Below are 21,916 nucleotides of genomic sequence, written 5' to 3'. Positions count from 1 at the left end.
TGCGTGTGCACACCCGTGCTCGCTAAGCCACAGCATGGGGCAGAGGTGAAGTGCATGGTGGGTGTGTGGAACCCCTCCAAGCTGTGTCCCTGTCCTTGTCCCAGCTGCAGGTGGCCCTGCTGGCCGGGGAAGTCTGTATGCCCACAGGACAGCGCTGCGTGGCTGGGGGGTGCCCCCCTTGCCAGCCACCGGTGCCCCTCCCCCAGATCCCTGGAACACCCCCCCACAGCTGGTGGCAAGGGCAGCAGGGTGCAGCCCCCCCAGCATCGCCCCAGCCTGCGGTGCCACCCTACACACAGGGAAGGGGACACCCTGGCAGGGAGGGGGGTGCAGGCAGGGCTGGGGGGCTCCTGCCCACCCACCCGCTTGCTCGCTGGCTCCTGGTAGTGTGTGCCGTGTTTGTGCCGTTGTCCCGTAACCGGGTGCCATGTGTGCCCGACCCCGCTGTTTCACACAGCCCTGCATGTCGCCTTCCACGGTAGGTGCCCCCTGCCTGCCCCCCCCCCCCCCCAATAAACCGGACAGACACCCCAGCTCTGTGTGCGGCTGCGCTGCGGGATGGGGCCGTGGCAGAGCTGTGCCCCCACGGCGGGTACCAGGAGGGGGCCAGGGCCCTGCAGGAGGGAAGAGTCCCCCCCACCATGGGGTGGGGGGGTGTGATGACAGCACCTGCCCCAGGTGGGCCGTGGCCTCAGGTGCAAAGGGAGGGGGGGGAGCAGCCTTGAACAGTGGTGTAATTAAATATTGCACTGCGTAATTGGGGAGGGGGGGTGCGTGCCCCTCGCCCGTGCAGGCTCCAGTGCCTACAGCGGTGCCAGTGCTGCCACGTGGCCCAGGCAGAGACGGTGCTGGAGAAGGTGGCATCACTTTTACTGAGTTCAGGATGCAGCAGGGCACGGCCCACACCTCGGTGTCCCCGTGGCCGCCCTTGTCCTGTGTGGCATGGGGTGCGCAGGACCCCCGCCAGCCCCAGGGCAGGTCACTCCTGCCGGTAGGTGCCATTGTAGGTGAAAGGCTCCGGGGCGACGCAGGGGCCGGGGCTGGCAGGTGTCCAGCGCTGGATCTCCAGCCGGGAGAAGGTGGGGGAGTCCAGTGGCCGGACGATGACAGGGCTGCGCGAGGCCACCGAGGGGTCCTCGTCGAAGAAATTGAAGGGGCGCAGGAAGAAGCCGACAGCGTTGCCAGGGGTGGCTGTGTTGGGGATGTCCTCAGCGTGAGGGACATGCAGGAAGCCAACGGTCACCCAGGCCACCAAGTCCTGTGCAGAGGGGACTGTGGCCATTGGCAGGGCACATGGCACGGCAGACCCCCACAGTGAGCGGTGGTGGATATTGCCATCCACCCGCCCAGACCTGTCCCCACTGCCCTGTGTCCCCTGGCTGTCACCTGGTCCTCGATGGTCTCGTTGTTGTGGATGAAGCCCTCGAAGCTGACCAGGGGCTCCCAGGGGTTGTTCTGGGCGTAGATGCTGCTGCTGCTGGGCTCATTCTCGTGGTGCCGCGTCACAGCCAGGTGATACCTGCGAGGGCCAGGAGCAGGATCAGGCCCACTGCTGGGGGCAGGGGGCAGACCCACCCATGTGCATGGGTGCCACCTCCCACCCCTGCCCAGGCTCCCCCAGCTGTGCCACCCACTGCCCAGCTGCACAGGGGAGACATGGAGCTGGTGGGAGGCGAGGGGTCCCCAGCTCTGGGGGTACTTGGCACAGCAGCCTGCACTGGTGAGGCCACTGGCCACATCCCCACTATGGCAGGACAGGGGGCCAGGGTCCCCCTTGGCCAGCGTGCTCACAGCTGGGACCCCAATGCTGTGTGGGTGGGTGCTACCACCTGCTCCGGGGTGCATGGCAAGAAGTGAGGTGTCTCTGGTGGTCACCCAGCAGCCAGGGATGGTGGCAGCCACAGCTATGACCAGCTCAGCTGGCAGCACGGCTGCTGGGGTGGGGACAGGGAGCCAAGGGCACGAGGTGCTGCCAGGAGACAGTCCCTGCACCATGTTCGTGCAGCTGAGTGACGTTGGGGGCCGTGCCACAGCCCGTGGAGGCTGGCGGGAGCCCCGTCCTTGTGCTGCAGGGACCCCCCAGCCCACCTGCCCCAGGAGACGCCCTTCTCCTCCTGCCAGCCACGTGGCAGCACCCGCCCGGCATGGGAGCTGTGCTGGATGCGGTAGCTGCGTGGGTGGCCCCAGCGGTTGCGCTGGTGCGGGTTGTAGAAGAGCAGATAGCGTGGCAGCGCCTTGCCAAAGGGGAAGGCAGCCTGGCGCTCGCTGCGACGGGGCTGCCGGTGCAGCCAAGGCTGCACCACGCGGGCGCCCGGGCTCCAGGGGTTGGAGATGTTCTCGAAGCGCACGTCCATCGTCTCGAAGCTGTTGCTGGTGCCTGCAAGCAGAGAGGCCGTGAGCAGCAGCAGGGCCTGGGCTGCACTGGCACAGACGGCAGCCCGCCCGGTGGCCCCAGCATGGGGCTGGGACCCCGCAGAGATGCCACCCCAAGGAGGGGGGGATCATCTTCAGAGGGTCCGGAGGTGCCCAGACAGCAGTGCTCCCCTGGGGCCCAGGCTCCCAAGCCCCTGGCACTCCACATGGGGTATGGTCCCGCCTCCCGGCACCCTCCCCAAAGCCATGGGTCCAGCTGGGGGGCAGCAGGGGGCTGCACCTGCGATGTCCAGGTCCACCTTGTAGTGCACCAGGTGGGTGTGGAGGTTGCCCAAGACGTGACTGTGGACACGGCTGCCGTAGCGCCGTCCCTGTGGTGTGTAGAAGGTGGCATGGATGAAGCCAGTGGCATGGACTTTGGCCTCCATCACGCCGTTGGGGTAGAGGAGGAAGTCCCAGATGTAGTCATAGTTGTAGACAGTGGAGGTGGTGCGCAGGACCAGCGCGTGCCCCTCCAGGCCGGCATAGAAGTGGAACCCCCCCTGGAAGTCGCTGTCAAAGTGGCGGCGGAGCGGGACACCGGTGGGCAGCTCGAAGATGCAGATGGCATGGGAGAAGCGCACTGGCCCGTCGGTGTCGTAGAGGTGGTGGGCATCCAGGTAGGTGGCTGTCTCGGGGCAGTCGATGCCGCGGGCCAGCTCATAGGTGACAGAGCCCATGCCCCAGCCAGCATCCATGTACTTGGTCTGCATGGCGGCCGGCGTGTGGCCACCGTAGAAGGCAATGGCCTCCTGCACGCTCACCTCGTAGGCCAGGCGCTCCCCATTGAAGCGCAGGTCGAAGAGCTGGAGGCCGGCGGAGGAGCGCAGGCGGAAGGCCAGGCTCCAGCCCCCGTACTCCAGCTGGTTGCCCTGCAGCCGGTACCGCCGGCCCTGGGGCTCGCACACCTTGGCCCCGTGCACCTCGGTGGGGGTGCCAGTGGCGAAGTGCCCACGGGGCTCATAGCTGGAGAAAAGCTGCCGGAGCGGGGGCTCAGCCAGGTAGGCCACCGCCAGTGTCCCCTGCTCATAGCGCTCGGCCAGCTCCTGCGCGCTGGAGAAGTACTGCCCATTGTACCAGAGCCGCTGCACTGCCCAGCGCCGCGGGTCGGGGTCCCCATGGTCCACCAGCACCTCCAGCCCCACCGGGTGCAGGAAGAAGCCCTCCACAAAGCGCTGCAGCACCAGCCAGCTGCGCCGCTCACCGGGTGCCAGCCCCCGCGGCGCGATGTCCGAGAAGGTCAGGCAGCGCTGGGAGCAGTTGTGGTACCAGAAGCCGGTGGAGTCGCGCAGCAGCCGGTAGAGTGGCTCCATCGCCTCTGCCAGTGTGCGGTGCAGCAGCTCATACTCCAGTTGGGTCATGGGCCGGGCAGCAAAGGGCACGGCGCAGCCCCCCTTGAAGCGCAGCGGCTGGTAGGAGCTGGGTTGCGGCAGGGGCCCCACAGCGAATTCGGTGACATTGGGCTCTGCCTGCCCCCCAAAGAAGATGACTGCCCGAGCCTGGCGCCGGGGCCGGGGGCCGCCCTGGTCCAGGTAGCGCAGGGCCAGCCGCTTCTTGGGGGGCAGCAGCTCCACCAAGAAGAGGGTGTTCTTGGCCAGGGGCGCCCCCCGGCTCGGGGACAACCCCAGCTCTGGGCGGCTCATCAGGAAGGTCCGCACGGCCCTCAGCTCTCCTGGAGACAGGTCAGCGAAGATGGATGCCTTGTCCGGAGGCGGCACAGTGGGGCCAGGGCCAGAGCCAGCCGCAATGCCCAGCACAGCCAGTGCCCAGGCGAGCCGGAGCAGCCACATACTTGGGGGACCTGGGGGCAGAAGTGGTGGTCGGCCGTGGGGCCATGTCCCTGCCTGCAGCCAGCTGCTGCTGGCTGCACTGGCACCACAGCAAAATATGGCACAGGCACCCCTGGGTGACACCAGCACATGTGTCCCGTCCCGTCCTGCCCTGCAACACTGTGCCAGCGCAGCAGGCAGGGCACCATGCCGTGCTGTGCCGTGCCGGCTCTCCTGTACCTGGGGAGCATGACCCTACAGGTGCTGAGCACCTGCCCCATGGCAGCACCCAACCCCAGGAGCCCAGAGGGAGCTGGACAGGTGCTGGTGGTCCAGCCATGGGCACAGTCGCCCCCGTTGAGGGATCCCTGATGCCAGCTGGAGCCCAGGGGGGGGCTCTGCTGGAGCCTGGCCCAGGGGGTGCCCAGCAAAGCCTGCAGTGGTGGGTAACAGGAGGGGAGCAGGGGGGGCTGGGCTGGCCACAGCAGCGGGAACGGGCTCTGCTGGGGGCACCATGGCCCCAGCCAGCCAGCACAGGCACTCGGCAGTACCCCGCAACAGCTGGCACCCCCCACGGGGGCTGCACAGCCTCTCTGGCCCAGGCCTGCCAGCACATGGGACCCATCAAACGTGGCAGCTTTGGCCAGGGGGGTACACTGGCTTGCAGGGCTGGGGAGCTTTTGGGGCAGGGAGGGGGCCCATGGCATGTGCGGACAGATGGGGGCTCAGACCTCACTCCAGTGGGACAGCGGCACAGGGGCACAGCCAAAGCCCTGACGCTGGTAGCCCCGAACCATGCCAGGGTCCTGTTGGGGGGCTGCTCCCCCTGGAGCCCAGCCAGCTGCCCCCAGACCCTGCTGTGCTGCCTTGGGGCTGCCTTGGACCCCAAAGCACCCACACACCACGGCTCTGGGCAGGGTGCGAGGGGGCTCTGTACCCCCCAAGGGCGGCTGCTGGACCCCACCCCGGGGCCAAGCACCCCACCGGGGCAGACTAGGCAGGACCCCTGGAGCCCGAGGAGCACACACACACCCCCCTTGCAGGCAGCTGCCGCCGGCCCTCAACACCCCCCAGGCCCCCTCCTCGGTCCCCCGCTCACCTGCTCCCGCTCCGGGGACCTGCCTGCTCGGTGGCTGCCCGCTCTCTGCCCCGGCCCCGCCGCCCTGGGGGTGCTGACACCCCCCCCGCACTGCGCGAGCCTGCCCGGGGTCAAGGCCGCTGCCGCCGGGGCCCGGCCCCCCCCCTGCTCCGCCACACCCCGGGGCCGCACCACTCTCCGGGTTTCCCACTCCCCCCCGGAGATATGCGCCCCCCCGGTATGGGTTTCCCCCATCGCCCCCCCACGGCGCATGCGGTCCCCCCGCTATGGGTTCCCCACACACCCGCACCCGGGGGATGCGGGGGCCGCCCAGGGTTTCTAATCCCCGGGGGATGCGCCCCCGCCGGGTTTTCCACACCCCCCCCGGGGGGATGCGGCCCCCCGCTACGGGTTTCCCACACCTCCTCCCGCGGGATGCGGCACCCCCATTCAGGGTTTCTCACCCCTGGGGGATGCGCCAAACCCCCTCCCCGGGTTTCCCACAGCCCCCCCCGGGGATGCGGCCCCCTCGCCGCCGCCCCGCACCTGCGCGCTCCCGCCGCCGCTCGCCGCCGCGCTCCTGCCCGACACGCCCACGCGGGAGGGGCCCCACGCGTGGGGAGGGGGGAGGGACCCCAGAGCACCCCTGCCTCGCACCCTGGAGCTGGGTACCAGGGGGGCGCAACCCGCGCCCCGTGGCTGCAGCCCCCGTGCTGTGTGCGGCGTGGGGGGTCCTTGGCGGTGCTCCCCGCGCCCCCCCGCGGGGACGGGCGTGCGGGGGAGGGGGGCCCGCTCCACGCGTGGGGCCGCGGCCCGGGGCCGCGGGTTAATGAACACCCGGTGGGTACCGGCCCCCGCCCCCGCCCGCCCGGTCGTTCCCCCCCGCCAGGGCTCGGCGCTTTATGACCCCGCCGCGATCAAACTCCAGGGACGAGCCGAGATAACGGCCGGGAGGAACCCACGCGAGACCACGGCCACGCAAAGCCCCCTCCCCCGGCGGCCTCAGCAAGCGCAGAAGCCCCAGACCCCCCTTCCACATACACCCCGAGTGCCCCCCGTGGGTCATCGCATCTCTGTCCCGCGTGGGAAGTGGGACGATCCATGCGGGTTCCCTCGGTGCCCTGGAGAGCCCCCAGCTCTAGCAACCTGGGGGGGGGCGGGCTCTCCGGGGGGAGGGGGAGTGGAGGAGGAGGCGGCGCCCCCCCCCGCCCCACGGCCGGGTTAATGATTGCCGGGGTCAGGCGGGTCCCGCTGCCCGGCCGTGCCCCCCCGGGGCTGCCCGGCCCCGGCCGTGCCCGCTTCGTGCCGCTGACCCCGGGGAGGGGACCCCCACCCCGCCGGCACCCCCCAGCATCCCGCTGCTCCCCGCCCCCGGAGCTGCCACGGGCGGCAGTGGGTCTGGACGTGGGCGGCAGGAGCGGGGGAGCTCTGCAGGAGCGGGTGACACGGGTGCGGGGCTCCGCGGGGGAGCGGGCGCTGAAGGGGTCGGTGGGTCTGCTGGGGTGGGTGAGGAGGGACGGGGTCTCGGCGGGGGCAGCACCGGGGCTGGACAGGCTCCGGGTCGCTGCGGGTGGCCCCGGTAGAGCGGAGCTGTGCGGGGGGCCGAGGGAGGGCAGCGTGCCGCGGGGACGCGCGGGGGCTCAGAGCTCCCACGGCTCCGCCCGGGGGTCGCAGGGCCGGGGCAGCTCCTGGGGGAAAGGCTGCGGGGGGCTGCCTGCGGGGGGTCGATGTCAGAGCAGCCTGGTGCTGCTCCGGCGGGGGTCGGCAGGGGGGTCCGCACGTGGGCAGCGACCCCCGGGACGCACCGGGGTGGAGGGGAGCGATGGCGGGGGGCGGGGCGGCACAGCCGTGCTGCAGCGCGTGGGGGCACAGCCCCTTCCCCCCGGGGCCGGCAGGAGGAGGGGAGAGGACCCCGCACCCGGGGGGCCTCTGGCCCTGGTCGCCCACGACGCACAGCATCGGCGACATGGCCCGCGCGGCCCCGCATCCACATGTGCCGCTGCTCTCCCAGGCAGGGGCAGGCAAGGGGGGCTCAGCTGTCCCTGGGGACAAGGGGTGCCATGAAGGGTTTGTCTCGTTTGCCCCTCCCCCCCCCCCCCCCCCCCCGCAGCGAGACGGGTGAGGGGAACGGATTTGGAACCAGAAATCCAGGGAAAAAGGAAAAACTGGATGTGTGGTAAAGCGGGGGGTGGGGGTGGGGAGGTGACCCCTGGCTCCCAGAGCCCTGGTGTCTCCTGCCCCCCCAGGCGCTCCCCGCCCCAAGCAGCCCCCTCCCCACTGGCAGTGCTCTCAGTGGCACCCAATGGGCCCTGTACGGGTGGGGGACACTGCGGGAGCAGGGCACAGCCCTGGAGCTGGGATGGTATGCTGGGGGACACCTTGGGACCCACCCCAGGGCCACCCCCAGCCCGAAGCCCAGCGGGGCTGTGCAGGGGGAGCAAGCCCGGGACTGGGGGCCTGAGCTCTGCCCCGAGGAGCCCCCCAGCCTGCCATTCCCTGGGCCTGCAGCAGCCATGGTGTTTCCAAGCCCCCCCCCAAATTAAATATTGTGATGATGGAGACGTTTCCTGCTCCGCAGCTGCTAGCACTGGGGTGTGGGACATCCCTGGCCGGCCTGGGGGTTTTTGGTACAGTGGGTGTCTGCGCCCTGGGGTGACACTGATGCTGGCCCCTGCCTCAGGCACTTTGGTGACCTCCCGCAGGCTTTACAGCTGGCCAGGGTGACAGGGACACGGACTGCCACTGCCCACCTGTCAGTTCCCTGCCGTGCTCCCCATGGCAATGCCCACCATGCCAGGGTGCTCCGGGGGGCTGGATCCCCCATTTCCCCACCTCTGGGTGCTGCCACCCCACTAGGGGCCACGGGCAGTAGGGCCAGGGGTGGCAAGCTGGCACCCCTCCTGGAGACTGACTGTCCCTGTGGGTGCTGGACCCTGCCCTGGGGCCATCCCACCCTGTCCAGCTCCCCCTCACGGGATGGGGGGGTCCGGGGAGCTCCCTGAGGCCGGGAGGGCCCGCAGCCCCATGGCGATGCCCTGGCTTGTCCCTCCTACACCCGTTCCAATGGCAACGCATCCGCAAACCCCCATCCCTGTGGGTACATCCGTCCTCATGGCAACGCATCCGTGACCCACGCCCCTACAGCCTTATCCGTCCCCATGGCAACGCGTTCCCGCCCCCCCCATCCCCATGGCAACGCCTCTCCTCACCCCCACTCCGCCCCTCCCACTCCGTCCCGCACCGTTCACATGGCAACGCCTCCCTTAGCTCCGCCTCCCACTCCCTGCGGTCCCGCCCCCTCAGGCCTCCGTGGGGGCGGCTGTGGGGCGGGCGGCCCGGCAGGGGTCGCGAGGCCGCCGCCGCTCTATGGTCGGCTAGAGCGGCTCCGTCCCGGGACCCGCGGCAGGGCCGAGGGGCGCGGGCAGGGCCCCCGCGGAGGGGTGCGGGCAGCTCTCCGTGCCGGTGAGGGGCGACGGCAGCCAGCGAGCCCGGCGCAGGCCAGGCCGCGCTTCTGCTGGTGGAGCTGGGAAGCCCTCGGCGCTGGACAGCGCCATGACACCCCTCCCCCTCCGCCCTCCCGGGCGCCGGTTCGCGGCCTCCCGCGGGCCCTGCGGCACCCCGGCCGGGCAGCAGCGCGGAGGGCTCCCGGACTCCCCAGCCGTGCCTGAGGGGGGCCGGGGGGTCCCTCAGCAACACCGAGTGCAATTCCAGCAAAGCTTGTGTCTTCGGGGGAGTAAGCCCCGGAAGACAAAAAGGCATGTGGCTGGCAGGCTTGGTGCCACCGGGTGACACAGAGGGCGCAAGGACCTTGTAGAAGCAGAAGGGTTTCACCAGTCGTGGATGGGGAGCAGCAGGCTGGCGTGGTGCGTGTGTGGCAGTTCCCCGGTGGGAGTTTGAAGTGCATCTTGGCAGCAACAGCTGCTTGGCTGGCAAAAGCATCATATTTGCCATTTTCTTGGTAATGCCGAGGCGAAGCTGTGGTTGTAGAGTGCTTTAGCAGCATTCTAAAATCTGAGATGCAGACAGTGATCCCTTGTGTGGCCCTGGTGTCCTCACACAGTACAGAGTGTTTACCGTCGCAGCTCCTGCAGAGCCATACGCACCAGCTGCTGGGTTATAAACTCAGTCTCACTGAGGGTATGGAAAACTGTTACAGTTTTAAAAGCAAAATTCCTCTGTTTCTATAAAAGGAAACCACACAAGGATGCCTGGAATCAAAGGAGCCTTTGAAACAAAACTTCTGGGCGGGTGTTTGTGTTTCATAACAGATTAAGTTATCAGCCGCATGCAGAGCACGGCGCAGGTGATAAATGGCCATGGGAGACCGGAGGCCGGTGCTTCCTCCTGCCAGGCAGAAACCAGGGCAGAGCTCCTTGTGTTGATGAACTCACTTGTGCCAAAGGAAGGGCGAGAGGAAAGCAAGGACCAGGGAAACAGCAGAGGCAGCTGAATAAACCCAATAGTTAACTGGAGCTGCTTGAGCCTGCGGAAGGCAGAGAGTCTGCTGCAGCGGGAGGGTGTCTAGTCCTGCAGGGTTTGTGCCTCTCTGTCCAGGAATGGGCTGTAGGGGGTTTTGCGTAGAGCAGAAAATTGTGTTTCACAGCACAGCTAGTTAACTGTCAGAGCCTCCACAGGCAAGCAGTATGGGCTGATGATGTATGATGAGGTAGTAGTCTGTCTTCAGTGTCTCCTGGATCAGGAGTGGAGCAGCAGGAGGAGTATCTTGATCCCTGCTTTGATGCTTTTACACTGTCCCTCAGCAGCTCACCCTCACTTTTGGGAGCGGCAGCCATAGGCATCCTTTCCTGCCATATCACACAACGGCCACCTGCAGGAGCTTTTCCATGTCCTGTTATGGTGTGTCCCACCAGGGAAAGGATGAAAGAATTTGTCACTGTTGCACATGCCAAGCTGTGTTATTTCTGTTCCTGGAGGGCATGGTGATGCCATTATTGCAACAGTCAGGGTGGACCAGACAAACACCTCTTTCTGATTTTTTTAAGGTGCCCATCTGAAAGGCTTCATGTTCGTAGGGGATAGGTGGTCTGGTGGCAGCAAGAACTGGAGAGATTCTCCCTTGTTTTGGAGCCTGGGTTTTGAGATAACCCAGTTCTCTGGAGGAGGCGGCAGCAGATCCATGGCCTCTGAAAGGCTTTGAGAGGAGGCCAGAGAAACATGAAGACTTTGCAAAAGCAGCTGCTCGCAGTATCGCTGGAGGTGCATCAGGCACATCTCTGGTTTTCAGTGAGGTGAGAGTTCCTTACAGATACTCACTTATGCATTGTTATTAGCCTGCAGTGAGGTTCTTGCCTCTGAACACATCACTCTCCTCCTGACACCGAGTTTTGAAATTGGGTCCTGCTTGCTTTGCCTAGAGGCCCCCATTCCTGTGCAGGAGAGACAGTGAACAGGCAGGTGATCTCTGTCCGCCCTCTCCAGATGCTTGTGACTAAGCAGAGCTCCGTCACCTTCCTGACAACCTCTTCCCCAAATCTGAAGCCTCCTGGCCTGTTGTTCCTCAAGTGGAAGCTGTTCCAGCTGATCCCTTTTGGGAAAAGGGCGACCAGGAGTGCTTGCTCTGCTGAGAGTTGGGTGAACATGAAGGAAAGCGCTGGTGGCAGGGACATTGTCTCTTGTTCTTCTTGTGTCTCAGGTGACCTGACATCTGCATTGTTTTTTTACCTCATGTTTCATGCCTTTGGTGTGTCTCTGAGGCGTGCCCTGGCTGCTGCTCACCCGTTAGGATGGGGCAGGGAGCAGTTGTATGTTTCCCACGGGTTTTGCAGCATGGCCATACACAGGGGCTCTGACAACAAGACAAACCAGAGAAGAAATGTGCCATCATCTGGTGAGCACCGGCTGGCAGCGTGCCTGCCTGCACCTGTGGTGGGCAGGTCCTGTCTGAGCAGCCACCTCCTGGAGCAGAGGGATTTATCAAATGTGGCATTTTCAAAATAAACCTCTGCGATGCTTCTGTGGCCTTGAGCTGTCATCCTGCATTCCCTTCGCTATCGCAGCGAGGACCGCCATCAGAGCAGGCTGGAGGGGAAAAATATGAAGATTTTAGTTACAAACAGAGCTGGATTGTGGTGCAACTTGTGAAAAGCAAACACAGGGATTGGACATGTCTGGAAAGCTTCAAACATGTTTCCAGAGCTCCACCGTGTGTGTTGTGAGACCTTAAGACCTCTTGTTTATGAGAAAATATTATTTGCCATCACCCCCCTCCACAATTAGAGCAGCCTTCTGGAAACTGTGTTGCATGCTGGTCAAAGGCAAGTGAGATTTTGCTCATATTCTCAGGAGCAGAATTAAGACCCAAAATGGACTCCAGTGCCAAGGAACTTTATTTGCCCAACAACAGGTTTGCAAATGCAAAGGCGCAGTCTGGGAGGAGAGAGGAAGGAAGGAAAGAGGAAGGAATGAATGAGTTCACAGCAATAGCTACTCCCCCGGAGCTGCAGTGTCCAAGTCTGATGGGGGAATGTTCTGTCTGATGTTGGTGTTTTTTACAGGGTTGTCACGAGCTGTTCTGCTTAACCACACCTTCCACCCGGTGGTGGTACGTGTGCCTAACACCGTTAGGTGATCCTCAGGTGTCTCCAGGCCCCTCAATCTCCTGACCCTGGGTCTGGGTGCATGCACAGGGGTTTGGTCAAGTTTCTCAGAGTTAGCCCCCCTGTTGTTCCGTGGTGTCAGCTGGTGTTGGTTGGTGGTTTTTCACCGACACAGTCTACACCATGTACCTGGCAAGCCACAGAAATGGGGTTATTTGTCCCCTTTTACCAAACATCTCCTCTTCCTAAGCCATCCCTTTATACTAATCCCCGTTAGACCTGAGAGGCTACACTTTGCTCCTGCTCAGCATAAAACAGAGTTGGTTGTCCTGTGCCTTCAGGGCACGTTGCTTTTAAAGCATGGAGGTGTGAAGCTGAGCTTTCCCGTCTCCTTCAATGCTGTCCTTCGGAGCCAACCCCTCCGCTCATGGTGCAGTGCGGTTGCTGCAGTTCTCAGATCTCCCCCTTCGGAGGAGGGTTTGAATTGCTCCATCTGGTGCCTTCGCACCAGATGCAGCTTTTTTCCAACTGTTCCATAACTGCAGTCAAAAACCTTGTAATCAAAAGAATAATCAAACGCACAATGGCCCCATAAACTCCCTCATCTCTTCTGCCAGCTGTTTCTTTCTTTTAAGAGAAAATCTTCCATTACTCAGGCCTTTTACAAGACTATGCTTCTTTCTGGGGCCTGGGTTCAGCATTTCACCGAAGGGACATTTCCTTTTCAGGTGCAGAGGTCTGCTTTGGGAAAGGCAGTTACTAAATCACCTGAGCTGAGCTGTGCCCTTGCTGCTGGAGAAAACGGGATAAATGGTTTTAAGTGCCCAACCGCCTCTCCCTGCAAGTGCAGCTTTCCTTGCTGCCCACCCCAGGCTCTGGTATGTCAGTTTGCCCCCACAGCGCCTCTGTTTTACAGTGCAGACTGTTGTCCCTGCCAGAGGATCAGTCCCACTCAACCCCTGGGTGTGGATGCTGCTAAGCCTGTCCCTTCTCAATCCCCTTTGGGCAGGAGAAGGACCTGCAGAGCCTCCTGGTTGCACCTTGGCGGCTTCTGGAGAGAACCTGCACGCTCCTGGCTGCCTCCAGCCTACCGCAGTCCCTGTCTGCAGCTTCCCCACCATCCTGCACGCTGGATTCCTGCTGCTGCAGCTCCTCCCTGCTGACAGAGCATCCCGCATCCCGCGGGCCCTGCTGGCGAAGCCTGGCAGCGTGCCTGCGTGCCCCAGGCTGCCTCAGTTCTGTCGTTTGTCACTAACCGAGCCCTTCATGGCATCGGCGGTGACGAGATTGTTTTATCAATTGAGTGTAGCCGGTTATCTCTGAGAGCAAAACGGTGCTCTGCAGCTCCTAGGGGACACTGCACCGCACTGCCCTTGCAGGGGCTGCCCACGTGCTGTCTTCAGGTTCTTCCCTTGGCTTTGCCCGTGCTGTTTCGTTAAAGTAGCACTTACAGCTGCGGAAGTTCCATGAAGAATTTCAGAGTGAAATTTCTCTGTGGGCAAATGAGATGGAGATTGAACCTCCATAATCCTCTGACCACTGTGAGTCTATCTGTGTCACCAAGGGTGTTTGTCACCGTGTCTCCTGTGTTTTTAGGGTCTTCTCTATGACTGAATATCAAGGGCTACATCTTCCCAACTGTCCAAGTGTGGGTTTTTGTTTTTTCCTCTGGACTTTGCAGCCTCTGGAGCAAGCCCTTCTGCTTTCCTACAGGCCTCTCCATCTGATGGGGTGTCCTTGCGATGTCAGCACTTGGGCTGATGCATCCAGACCTCACCCACAAGGTGTCCTCTGCCAGCCCCACGGTAGCTCCAGCCCTACCGAGCGGCACGCACCTACACCGAGCAGCACCACAGCAAGCCTGCAACATCTCTGGCGCGATCCTGAGCAGGAGGAGGTGACATGTCTGTGTGAGCACGGCATGCTCTGTGGCATCCCTCCAAGATGTGCTCTGTATTCCCTTATTGGTATGCATGTAATGAAGTCTCATCTGGGGAAAGCTAATCACACAAAGGTTAATTGAAAGCTTGCTGTGTGGGAGGCAGGGAAGCATGATCTTTGGCCAAAAATACCTGGCAAAGTGTTTTGGAACAACTGAGCAATTTTTCATTCTGTTCATCTATTTTTGTTGCCGACTGTGATGCTGTCCTCCTCTTTTCCTTCTCTGGTGCCCCATGTGAAGTGGGCAGTGGGCTCATATCCCTGTGAGAGACAGCATTTTCTCTGTCCCGAGAAGAGGGACTGGCTGCTGCAGGCTTTGCTGTCCCCTGTGTCTTCCTGGCTGCTGTAGCCAGGCCCGCAGAGCACGAGCCCCTGCCGTGGCAATGAGCATGCTGGCTGCTGCCCGCACTGTGGAGCACAGGGAGGAGGAGATCTTGCAAGGGCTTTGGTCCAGAGGAGGCCACGGAGATGGCCAGAGGGCTGGAGCCCCTCTGCTGCGCAGCCGGGCTGGGAGCGCTGGGGCTGTTCAGCCCGGAGAAGGGAAGGCTCCTGGAGACCCTGGAGCACCTTCCAGCACCCAAAGGGGCCGGCGAGGAAGCTGGGGAGGGGCTTTTCCCAAGGGCCTGCAGCGCCAGGACAAGGGGGAACGGCTTTGCGCTGAGAGAGGGCAGATGGAGATCAGAGCTGAGGGAGAAATCCTTCCCTGTGAGGGCGGCGAGGCGCCGGCACGGGCTGCCCAGAGCAGCTGTGGGTGCCCCAGCCCTGGCAGTGCCCAAGGCCAGGCTGGACGGGGCTGGGAGCCACCGGGGCTGGGGGAAGGGGGCCCTGCGCGTGGCAGGGGTGGGACTGGGGGCTCTTTAAGGGCCCTTCCAACTCAAACCGTTCTGCCATTAACCCTGGCAGTGCCAAAATAGTACAAATGAGGGGCAATTTGTCATGAAAAATGTTTGGCCAATTGTGAAGACTTTTATTGTTTGGACTTTCTTTTTCTCCACAGATCAGGAGATTTCTGTACTGGGAAGTCCTAGTGGATATTGTTCCTGGGATGAGATGTCTTACAGGGAGAAGTGTTGGTGCTTCCAGCATCCCTAGGCACCTGCAGCTTTGGTAACTGGATTTTCCTAGGGAAAGCTGGAAGCCAGCTGCAGGGTGGCCTCCCCCGTGCCCCACTGGCCCTCGGGGCAGCCCCCCTCCCTCCCCGGGTCTGGTAACAGAGGGCTGTGCAGTGTCCCTGGTAAGCGGGGACACAGGTCTGGTAACAGAGGGCTGTGCAGTGTCCCTGGTAAGCGGGGACACATACTGGCAGGGACAGCTAACGATGGAACACAGGGACCACATAACCAACTGCGACATCACTGTCTGTGATGCTCTCTGGGAATATTTGACCGATCTGGATAGTTTTTGTCTAAGGGCAGTTGCTTTGCACTGCAGCTGCTGTAGGTTAGGAGGTACATCCCTCTGCCTGTTGCAGCTGCCCGGGGAAGATGTGTGATCCCTGAGGGCCCTGAGGACATGAACTGGCATGCAGGCACGAGGGTGGTGTGCTAGAGAGGCTCTGTGCATTGTCTGCTGCCTCAAAGCCAACACCAGCATCTCCTTCCTGAGGCAGGTGTCTGCTGCCGTTGCCCTGCTCCATCCAGTGCCTGCCTCGGTGTCTGACAGAGCAGAGCAGCTCCAGCTCTTCCCTGAGCTCAGCAGCCTTTGTGCCCCATCCCACCGACCTCCCGGAGATGGATTTCTCCTCCCAGCTGGTGCTGCTGCAGGTGCCAGCCTGGTGACAGTCTGATTTTTCAGCATATAAGAAAACTGGAGGAAATGTCCTTTCCAGACTTCTGCCCTCTCACTGGGAAGAGCACGCAGGTCCTGCTGGGTGACAAATGCTGTGTAGACTGCAGCTTATGGCTCTGGGCAAGCCACATCCAACCTCTCCTTATCCTTCAGCACTTGGTTCACAGTGAGGTAATCGCCATAATTTTTAGCACTAAGAACATGTAGACCAAGAAATCTGTGTCCTTACGGGTATTAAGGAGAGACTGATGGACACTCTTCAGTGTCTTAAATTCCCCCGCCCCTTCCAGCTCTGGTCTTATTCCAGAATTAGAATTGGGAAAATGTCTCACAGCCTCATGAATTCGTTCTGAATGGCAAAGAAAGAAGACAGTGAGTTTGGGACTTTCTGTGATTTTTTGAGTCATAAAGCACAAATGAGCATTCATGTCCAAGTGAGATCTGCTTCGCGGTCCCATGCTCCCTGACCCCCCTGCACGTGACTGGCACTTGGCCTGGTTACCATTGGCTGCATCATGTGTACACCTGGCACATTTGTGGGACAACTAGGGCATCCAAAAAAAAGCCACCTAGGGCCACGGCATGTGCTGCGCTCAGAGGTGGCACAGAAATCAGCAAAAGGAGAAGCATCTGTGTAATAACCAGCATAAATCACCAGTGGTACATCCCCCCACCGCCGAACGCTGGCCTGGAAATGCTCCTCCCATGCTGCCGTGGCGCTGAGCTCTGACTTCTCCTGATTCAGCTGCCCCAGTTCCTGCTGACATGTTCTCGCCCTGCCTAACAGCTCTGGAGCAGGGGGTCACAGGCAGATGGGGAGACATGAGGCCGCCGGCAACACCGAGGGGGGTTTGCTCCTTCTCGATGATCTCATACAAGTGTGAATGTTTGCAATATGTCATCTTCTGCTTGATGAAAAGCTTCTGGCTACTGGGTCTTAAATTCCTTGACTGGGTCTTAATTTCCTTGTCCTGCAAGTGCACTGAAGCAGCCTGGCCTGCTTGCTAGAAACTGGAGAAAAAATATTCCTCAATTTATGCCTTTGGGATGCCCGCGTGGAGCGGAGCGGAGGCCAGCATGGGTGGTCAGGTCACGGCTGGAGGAGCAAGGTTTTCCAGGCCACAGCACATCTGTCAGCACTGGGGAAGCCCCTGTTCCCCCAGAAGTGGAGCAGCGGGAGGGCAGGCAGCGTGGAGTAGGGCAGCATATGGACTGTGGGCACCCCTGGAGGGAAGCTGGAGTGGTTTGGTACATGGTGGTGCAGTGTGCCACAGTCCCACGTGAGCATGGCTGTTAGAATCAGCACTCTGCTGTTCGACCATCAAGGGGGGCTCTGGACCCCACCAGGGCCCCGTGTTGTGCGTGGCTACAGGGCAATGGTGAGGGTACCGCTGGCTGTCACCAGGCATCTTCTGCGCAAGACCAGGGCCTGTGCCCTGGTCGGCGTGTCCAGCCCTGCCACCCTGGTGCTCTGGGGGGTCCTGGACACCAGGTTGTCACAACCTGAAAGGGGTCATTTAGGACGTCCCTCCCCTTGGGGCTGATGGCCAGATCTGCAGGGGACCAGGGGATGGTGCATGCGGTGTGTTGCTGAACACCCCCCACCCCCACCTCTGACCGTTATCAACGGTTTCAGTTTTAATTAAGAGCCTCAGGATAACAGCGGTTCCTACTGTCCCCAACTCCCAGCAGGATATGTGGCTTTTAGATCACAAGCCTGTTTTCCATCAAGTTTCACCAGACTCAGGATTCCTGGTTCGCCATCTGGTCCGAGGCCAGATGCCTCCTGCCTGGCCTTGTCCGGCTGGGTCCGCAGGGCTCTCTCGGGGCCAGTGCGAAGGTGTGAAGCCACTGGGCGGCATCGCGTGCAGCGGTGCGTTGCCTCTGCAAGTTTCTTAACTGCTCTCACAGGGAGTTACCTGCCTCTTGCAAGGACTCAGCTGTCCCTTTATCTGCTTGATTTTCCTTCTGGGCAGCAATTAACACAGCCCCTAAAATGGACCCCAGGCACCAGGATGGTGGAGGGGAGGTTTCTCACCAGGCTTGCTGTGAAACAAGCAGCACATCCCACGGGAGGCTGGGGAAGGGTCTTGTTGGGAAGAAAATACAGGGGACATGGCGGGATGGCAGTGGCCCTGCTGCCCTCAGCTCCCACCGCACCCTGGGCAGGACTGCCCCCCTGCTGCCCCTTGGCTGCGGTCCCTGCCTGCTGCCGGCACCAGGGCGCCCAGGCTTTGCCTCCCTAGGGACGAACTGTGCCACCGTGCTCCCACGCCAGGCGTGAGCCCTCCTTGCACCGTGCTCTTCCTCGCCTGCTTCTTTATTTTGCATTGTAATGCCAGGCCTGCAGATGTGGCTCTTGACCTTCCCCCTGGCCTGGAGCCAGCACCGCTCTAACCAGAGCTCACTGCCCCAGCGTGTCAGTGGGTGCCCATGTTCCCTGGCATGGCACGGCACAGCACAGCATAGCACAGCTCAGCACGGCTCAGCCTCCCGGGCCACCCACGTCTGCTGGGTGGGCGCGTGGGGGTGGGGATTTCTCACGTGTATTGACAGCAGCAGAACTTTGGCATCTTGCAGGAGTGTTTCAGCTGTCTGCAAAATTTCCATTCTCTACTGCAGAAAAAATCAGGGAAAAAGCTTCTTCTGTGGTTTTGGTGTTTCCAGCAGTGTCACAGCTCCCACATGTGCAGGCCCATCCCTCCTGCTGTGTGCCCCGCAGCTGTGGGCAGGGGAGGGCAGAGGGACAGCGGGATGTGGTATGGGGACCACATCCCTCCTCCTGTCCTGGGAAGGTGGCTGGGCTGCCAGGAGCATCAGCAAGAGTCTGTGCCAGCCCCTGCCACCTCATGTGGGACAGGGGAGAGAAGGGGATGTGGGATGCACCGGGGCGGTGGTTCCCAGCCCAGGACATGGCCCTGTGCTCTGTGACAGCAGGTCTGGGGGCTGCAGCATGTGGAGAGCAGCTCTTGGCTCCCTGTGCCAGGAAAATCTCTGATTCGGCACCTCCCGTGCCGTGCCAAGAGAGGTGATCTCCTCAGGCACTGGGGGTGTTCACGGCTTCCCCATCTGCCGGGCTGCTCTCTGGCTTTGCTCCACCCTGGGGATTTCGCAGCAGTGCTGGTGCCCAGAGCAGCACTGCCAGCTCCCTGCCGGTGCTGCCCACAGGTCGATGCTGGTGCTGGCGTTTTCAGGGCTGTTCTGTGTGGGGATGAGGAGCACGGAGCAGAGCATGGGGAAGGGATACCTGTCCCGGTAATCTCCCAGAGGGAGAGCCCAAAGGGCTTTCCTTGAATGGGGCCAGTGCAAGCTCTGGTGTGGGAGTGGGAGTGGGAGAGCAAAGGTGGGGAGGTGGAGGACATAATTTTCACCTGGTTTGGCAGGTGCTGGCCCATGGCGAGCGCCTCTTGGGACCCATCCTGAAGACCAAGGTGCAGGAGCTGGCCCTGAGCTCGGGCTGGGACTTTGAGGCCACCGACAGCTGTCTGTGCCGCTGGAAGACGCGCCACAACATCATCCTCAAGCGGCACCAGGGTGAGAAGGCAGACGCAGACGTTGGCAGTGCCCAGAGCTGGGTGAGCAAGGTGCTGCCTCCCCTCCCAGCCAGCTACCGCACTCAGGACATCTTCGGTGTGGGGGAGACGGGGCTGCTGTACCATGGCTCCCTGCAGCGGGCGCAGGGCCCTGGGGACCTGTGGGCACCAGGCAGCAAGAGGGAGAGGGACCATGTCTCCGTCCTCTGCTGCACCAGCCACACTGGCATGGAGAAGTGAAGCTTGCTGGCGGTGGGCAGGAGCCGGTGACCACGCTGCCTGCCTGAGGACCCCTGCACACTGCCGTCACCTACACCAGCTCAGCCAATGCCTGGGTCACGGCGCGCATCTTCCAGGAGTGGATCCTGCAGCGGGACCAGAAGCTCTGCTGGCACCACCACAGGGTCATGCTCTTCATGGGCCACAGTAGTGCCCACCCTCCCGAGCTGAGTGCCAAGCTGTGCAACGTCGAGCTGGTTTTCTTCCACCCAACGCCTCCAGCATCACTCAGCCCATGGACGCCAGCGTCATCCCCAGCTTGAAGGGCCACTGCCAGGTGCTGGTGCTGGCCAAGGCAGCGCAGGAGCTGGTGATGGCCTGAGCAGGGCAGGCGGCTGAGATTGCCGTCTGGGTGACACTGCGGGATACCACCTACCTCCTGCACAAGGCCTGGAGGCTGGTGCAGCTGGGCACAGTGCAGAGCTGCTTTCGGAAAGCCAGCTTCTGCCTGATGCTGCTGGAGCACTGAGAGGCCAATGTGCAGCTACTGGCAGATGTGTCGTGGCTGCCCTTCATCCACAAGCAGGACCTGCTGGCCTTCACCGACATGGGTGCGGTGGAGCCGGCTGCGGGCGAGGTGGCAGACGAGGATTGCTTGCTGGCACAGCAGGGCTGGTGGGACATGGGGGCTGTGGGCAGGGAGGCTGAGAAGGGTGAGCTGGAGGCCAGGAGCCCCATCAGAGGTGCTTGCTGTGCCGTCCACAGCCATGAAGTGGTGCCAGATCCATGGGCTGGCCTGCCAGGCTGGGTGCTGGGAAGCAGGACGTGTGCCCCAGAGCAGGGAGTTAAACTGCCAGAGGGAGCAGAGCCAGAGCTCTTTGCCAAACCGCAGAAGTTAATTTATGACTCCAAGCAGAAGTGCAACGCCTCTGCTCCCTTTGCTGTCAAAGAGCGTAGTGAAAGCGTTTTGGGTTTTTATACTCTGACCGGACCAAACTGGCACTTGCCAGCCACCAGCACATGGCCCTTCAGCATGAGCATGGACCCCAGCCCCGGCAGAAACTGGGGGGCAACAGCACGTGCACTCCATGCAGCCCCACACACCCCAACGCAAAACCCACCAGCGTCCTGTAGGATCCCATTCCTGCTGTGGCACAACATGGAATTTCTAATGCAATAGCAGACTGGGACAAACAGCCCACCATTCCCAGAACCCACTCCGTGTACACCTCACCACCCCAGGTGATCCAAAGGCCAGGTGGGAGAAGGCAACTAAGGATTCCCAGTGGTTAAATGCCAACACAGCCCCAACAACGGCTGCAGCACCCAGTGCTGCTGCCCAAGCAGCCGTGCTGCAGGCAGCCGTGCGCCTGGGGATGGCAGTGCTGGATGGAGAAGATGCGCTCTTTCTGGTCCCCTTGCAAGAGGAGGATAAAAAGCAATTTGCTTTGACTTAGGAGGGGATACAATCTGCCGTCAACAGGCTCCAGTGGGGCTATAAACACCCACGCCGGGTCGCGCTGCGCTCACTGGGCTTTCCCAGGCAGCCCCGCTTCCCCAGGATGTGGCACTGCACCAGGGAGAGAGGCTGTTCCAAGGGGAGGGGGCTGCCCTGAAATGGTAGGGGATGCAGCAGCAGCCAAGAGCAGAGGTGGGATCCCACCCAAGCCACGCTGGATGGAATCGCCGTGGAAGTGTGAAGTACTGGGGACCTCGTACCAGGCCCTGAATGAAGTTGGCCTTTAGATGAATCCAACAGCCTGACCATCTGCCTAAGCTTATACAATGTCAGCTTTGCTATTTTGGTATATTAAGCTGATGATTACCATTTTGAAATAATGATAAACAACAAGAAAAGGAAGCAATCTAAGCAGAAATGGTCAGTCCTCGTGTGGGAGCATGTCACAAGACACTCCAGATACTTTGGTACTTGAAATTGTCTTGTGAAAAGCCCCAGATGGTTTGACCAGACGTCTTGTTTATTATAGTCAGTTTTGTAATAGTCAAAAATACCTCTCTGGGGCTCCTCCCTGAGCCCTGGCCAGGCTTGGGACAGAATCCAACAGGGGGAAGTTGCTCCAGATGTTTCCGCCTTTGAAATCATGAAAGGTGCTTGTTCAACTCTGTAACAGCTGGGCCCTCTTGCAGCGAGTTTGGAGACCTCATCGACGAGGGGACGCCCTGCATGGGACTTCCCCACTGCCGGGAGAGGGTCTCCAAATCCTCACCACAACCGGGGCTTCCCTGTGACTGCGGATCTGGGCCATGGTAACGTATTAGGGCAATTGGTGATGTATCTTTCTTAATCACTATAGCTAACCTGGAGGAATAATGATTAGGTGTGTTGCCTTGCTGATCTGGTCTATTGCTTGAACCAGGGTATCATGGGTTAATCCCTTTGCATGTGCATATTGCCTAATTTTCTGTATTAACTTAAAACGAACAATAAATTAAGGTTATTCTCTTCATTGGTGTCTGTGTGCTATCTACTGACCCTGCCAATCAGCAAAACCAAGCGCCCCCTCTCCGTTAGGCTCTGGGCTCAAGCCAGGAGCAACATGCCGACGTTGATGCACGTGGTGTGCGGGAACGATGGGGATTTGTCCGTGAAAGGGACAG

At 61.7% G+C, this 21,916-nt stretch overlaps 1 protein-coding gene and 1 long non-coding RNA gene across 7 annotated transcripts; one reads left to right on the top strand and one right to left on the bottom strand.

Moving 5' to 3' along the window:
• Positions 1 to 849: 849 nt before the first annotated feature.
• AOC1 (amine oxidase copper containing 1) lies at positions 850 to 6,040 on the bottom strand. 2 transcript variants are annotated; one of them, XM_056338203.1, is made up of 5 exons: positions 5,806 to 6,040; positions 2,654 to 4,213; positions 2,089 to 2,377; positions 1,387 to 1,519; positions 850 to 1,258 (listed from the first exon to the last, which is right to left on the bottom strand). In XM_056338203.1, exons 2-5 carry the CDS (start codon positions 4,200 to 4,202, stop codon positions 980 to 982), a joined length of 2,250 nt encoding a protein of 749 aa, XP_056194178.1. In that variant the 5' UTR covers positions 4,203 to 4,213; positions 5,806 to 6,040; the 3' UTR covers positions 850 to 979. The 2 variants fall into 2 exon arrangements, with proteins under 2 accessions (XP_056194178.1, XP_056194177.1); XM_056338202.1 differs by lacking the exon at positions 5,806 to 6,040 and adding an exon at positions 5,281 to 5,349.
• A 474-nt stretch (positions 6,041 to 6,514) lies between these two features.
• LOC130148868 (uncharacterized) lies at positions 6,515 to 16,487 on the top strand. Of its 5 annotated transcripts, none has more exons than XR_008821685.1 (6): positions 6,515 to 6,708; positions 10,263 to 10,508; positions 12,545 to 12,694; positions 13,413 to 13,783; positions 14,755 to 14,959; positions 15,008 to 16,487. It is a non-coding gene; the product is annotated as an uncharacterized LOC130148868 (long non-coding RNA). The 5 variants fall into 5 exon arrangements; XR_008821684.1 differs by having other exon boundaries at positions 12,826 to 13,783; XR_008821682.1 differs by having other exon boundaries at positions 12,545 to 13,783.
• The last annotated feature ends 5,429 nt before the right edge of the window (positions 16,488 to 21,916 follow it).

This window comes from Falco biarmicus, chromosome 4, assembly GCF_023638135.1.
Source record: "Falco biarmicus isolate bFalBia1 chromosome 4, bFalBia1.pri, whole genome shotgun sequence".
Taxonomy (NCBI): Eukaryota; Metazoa; Chordata; class Aves; order Falconiformes; family Falconidae; genus Falco; species Falco biarmicus.
The sequence above is the reverse complement of the archived record's forward strand: the minus strand, read 5'-3'. Positions and strand labels throughout refer to the sequence as shown.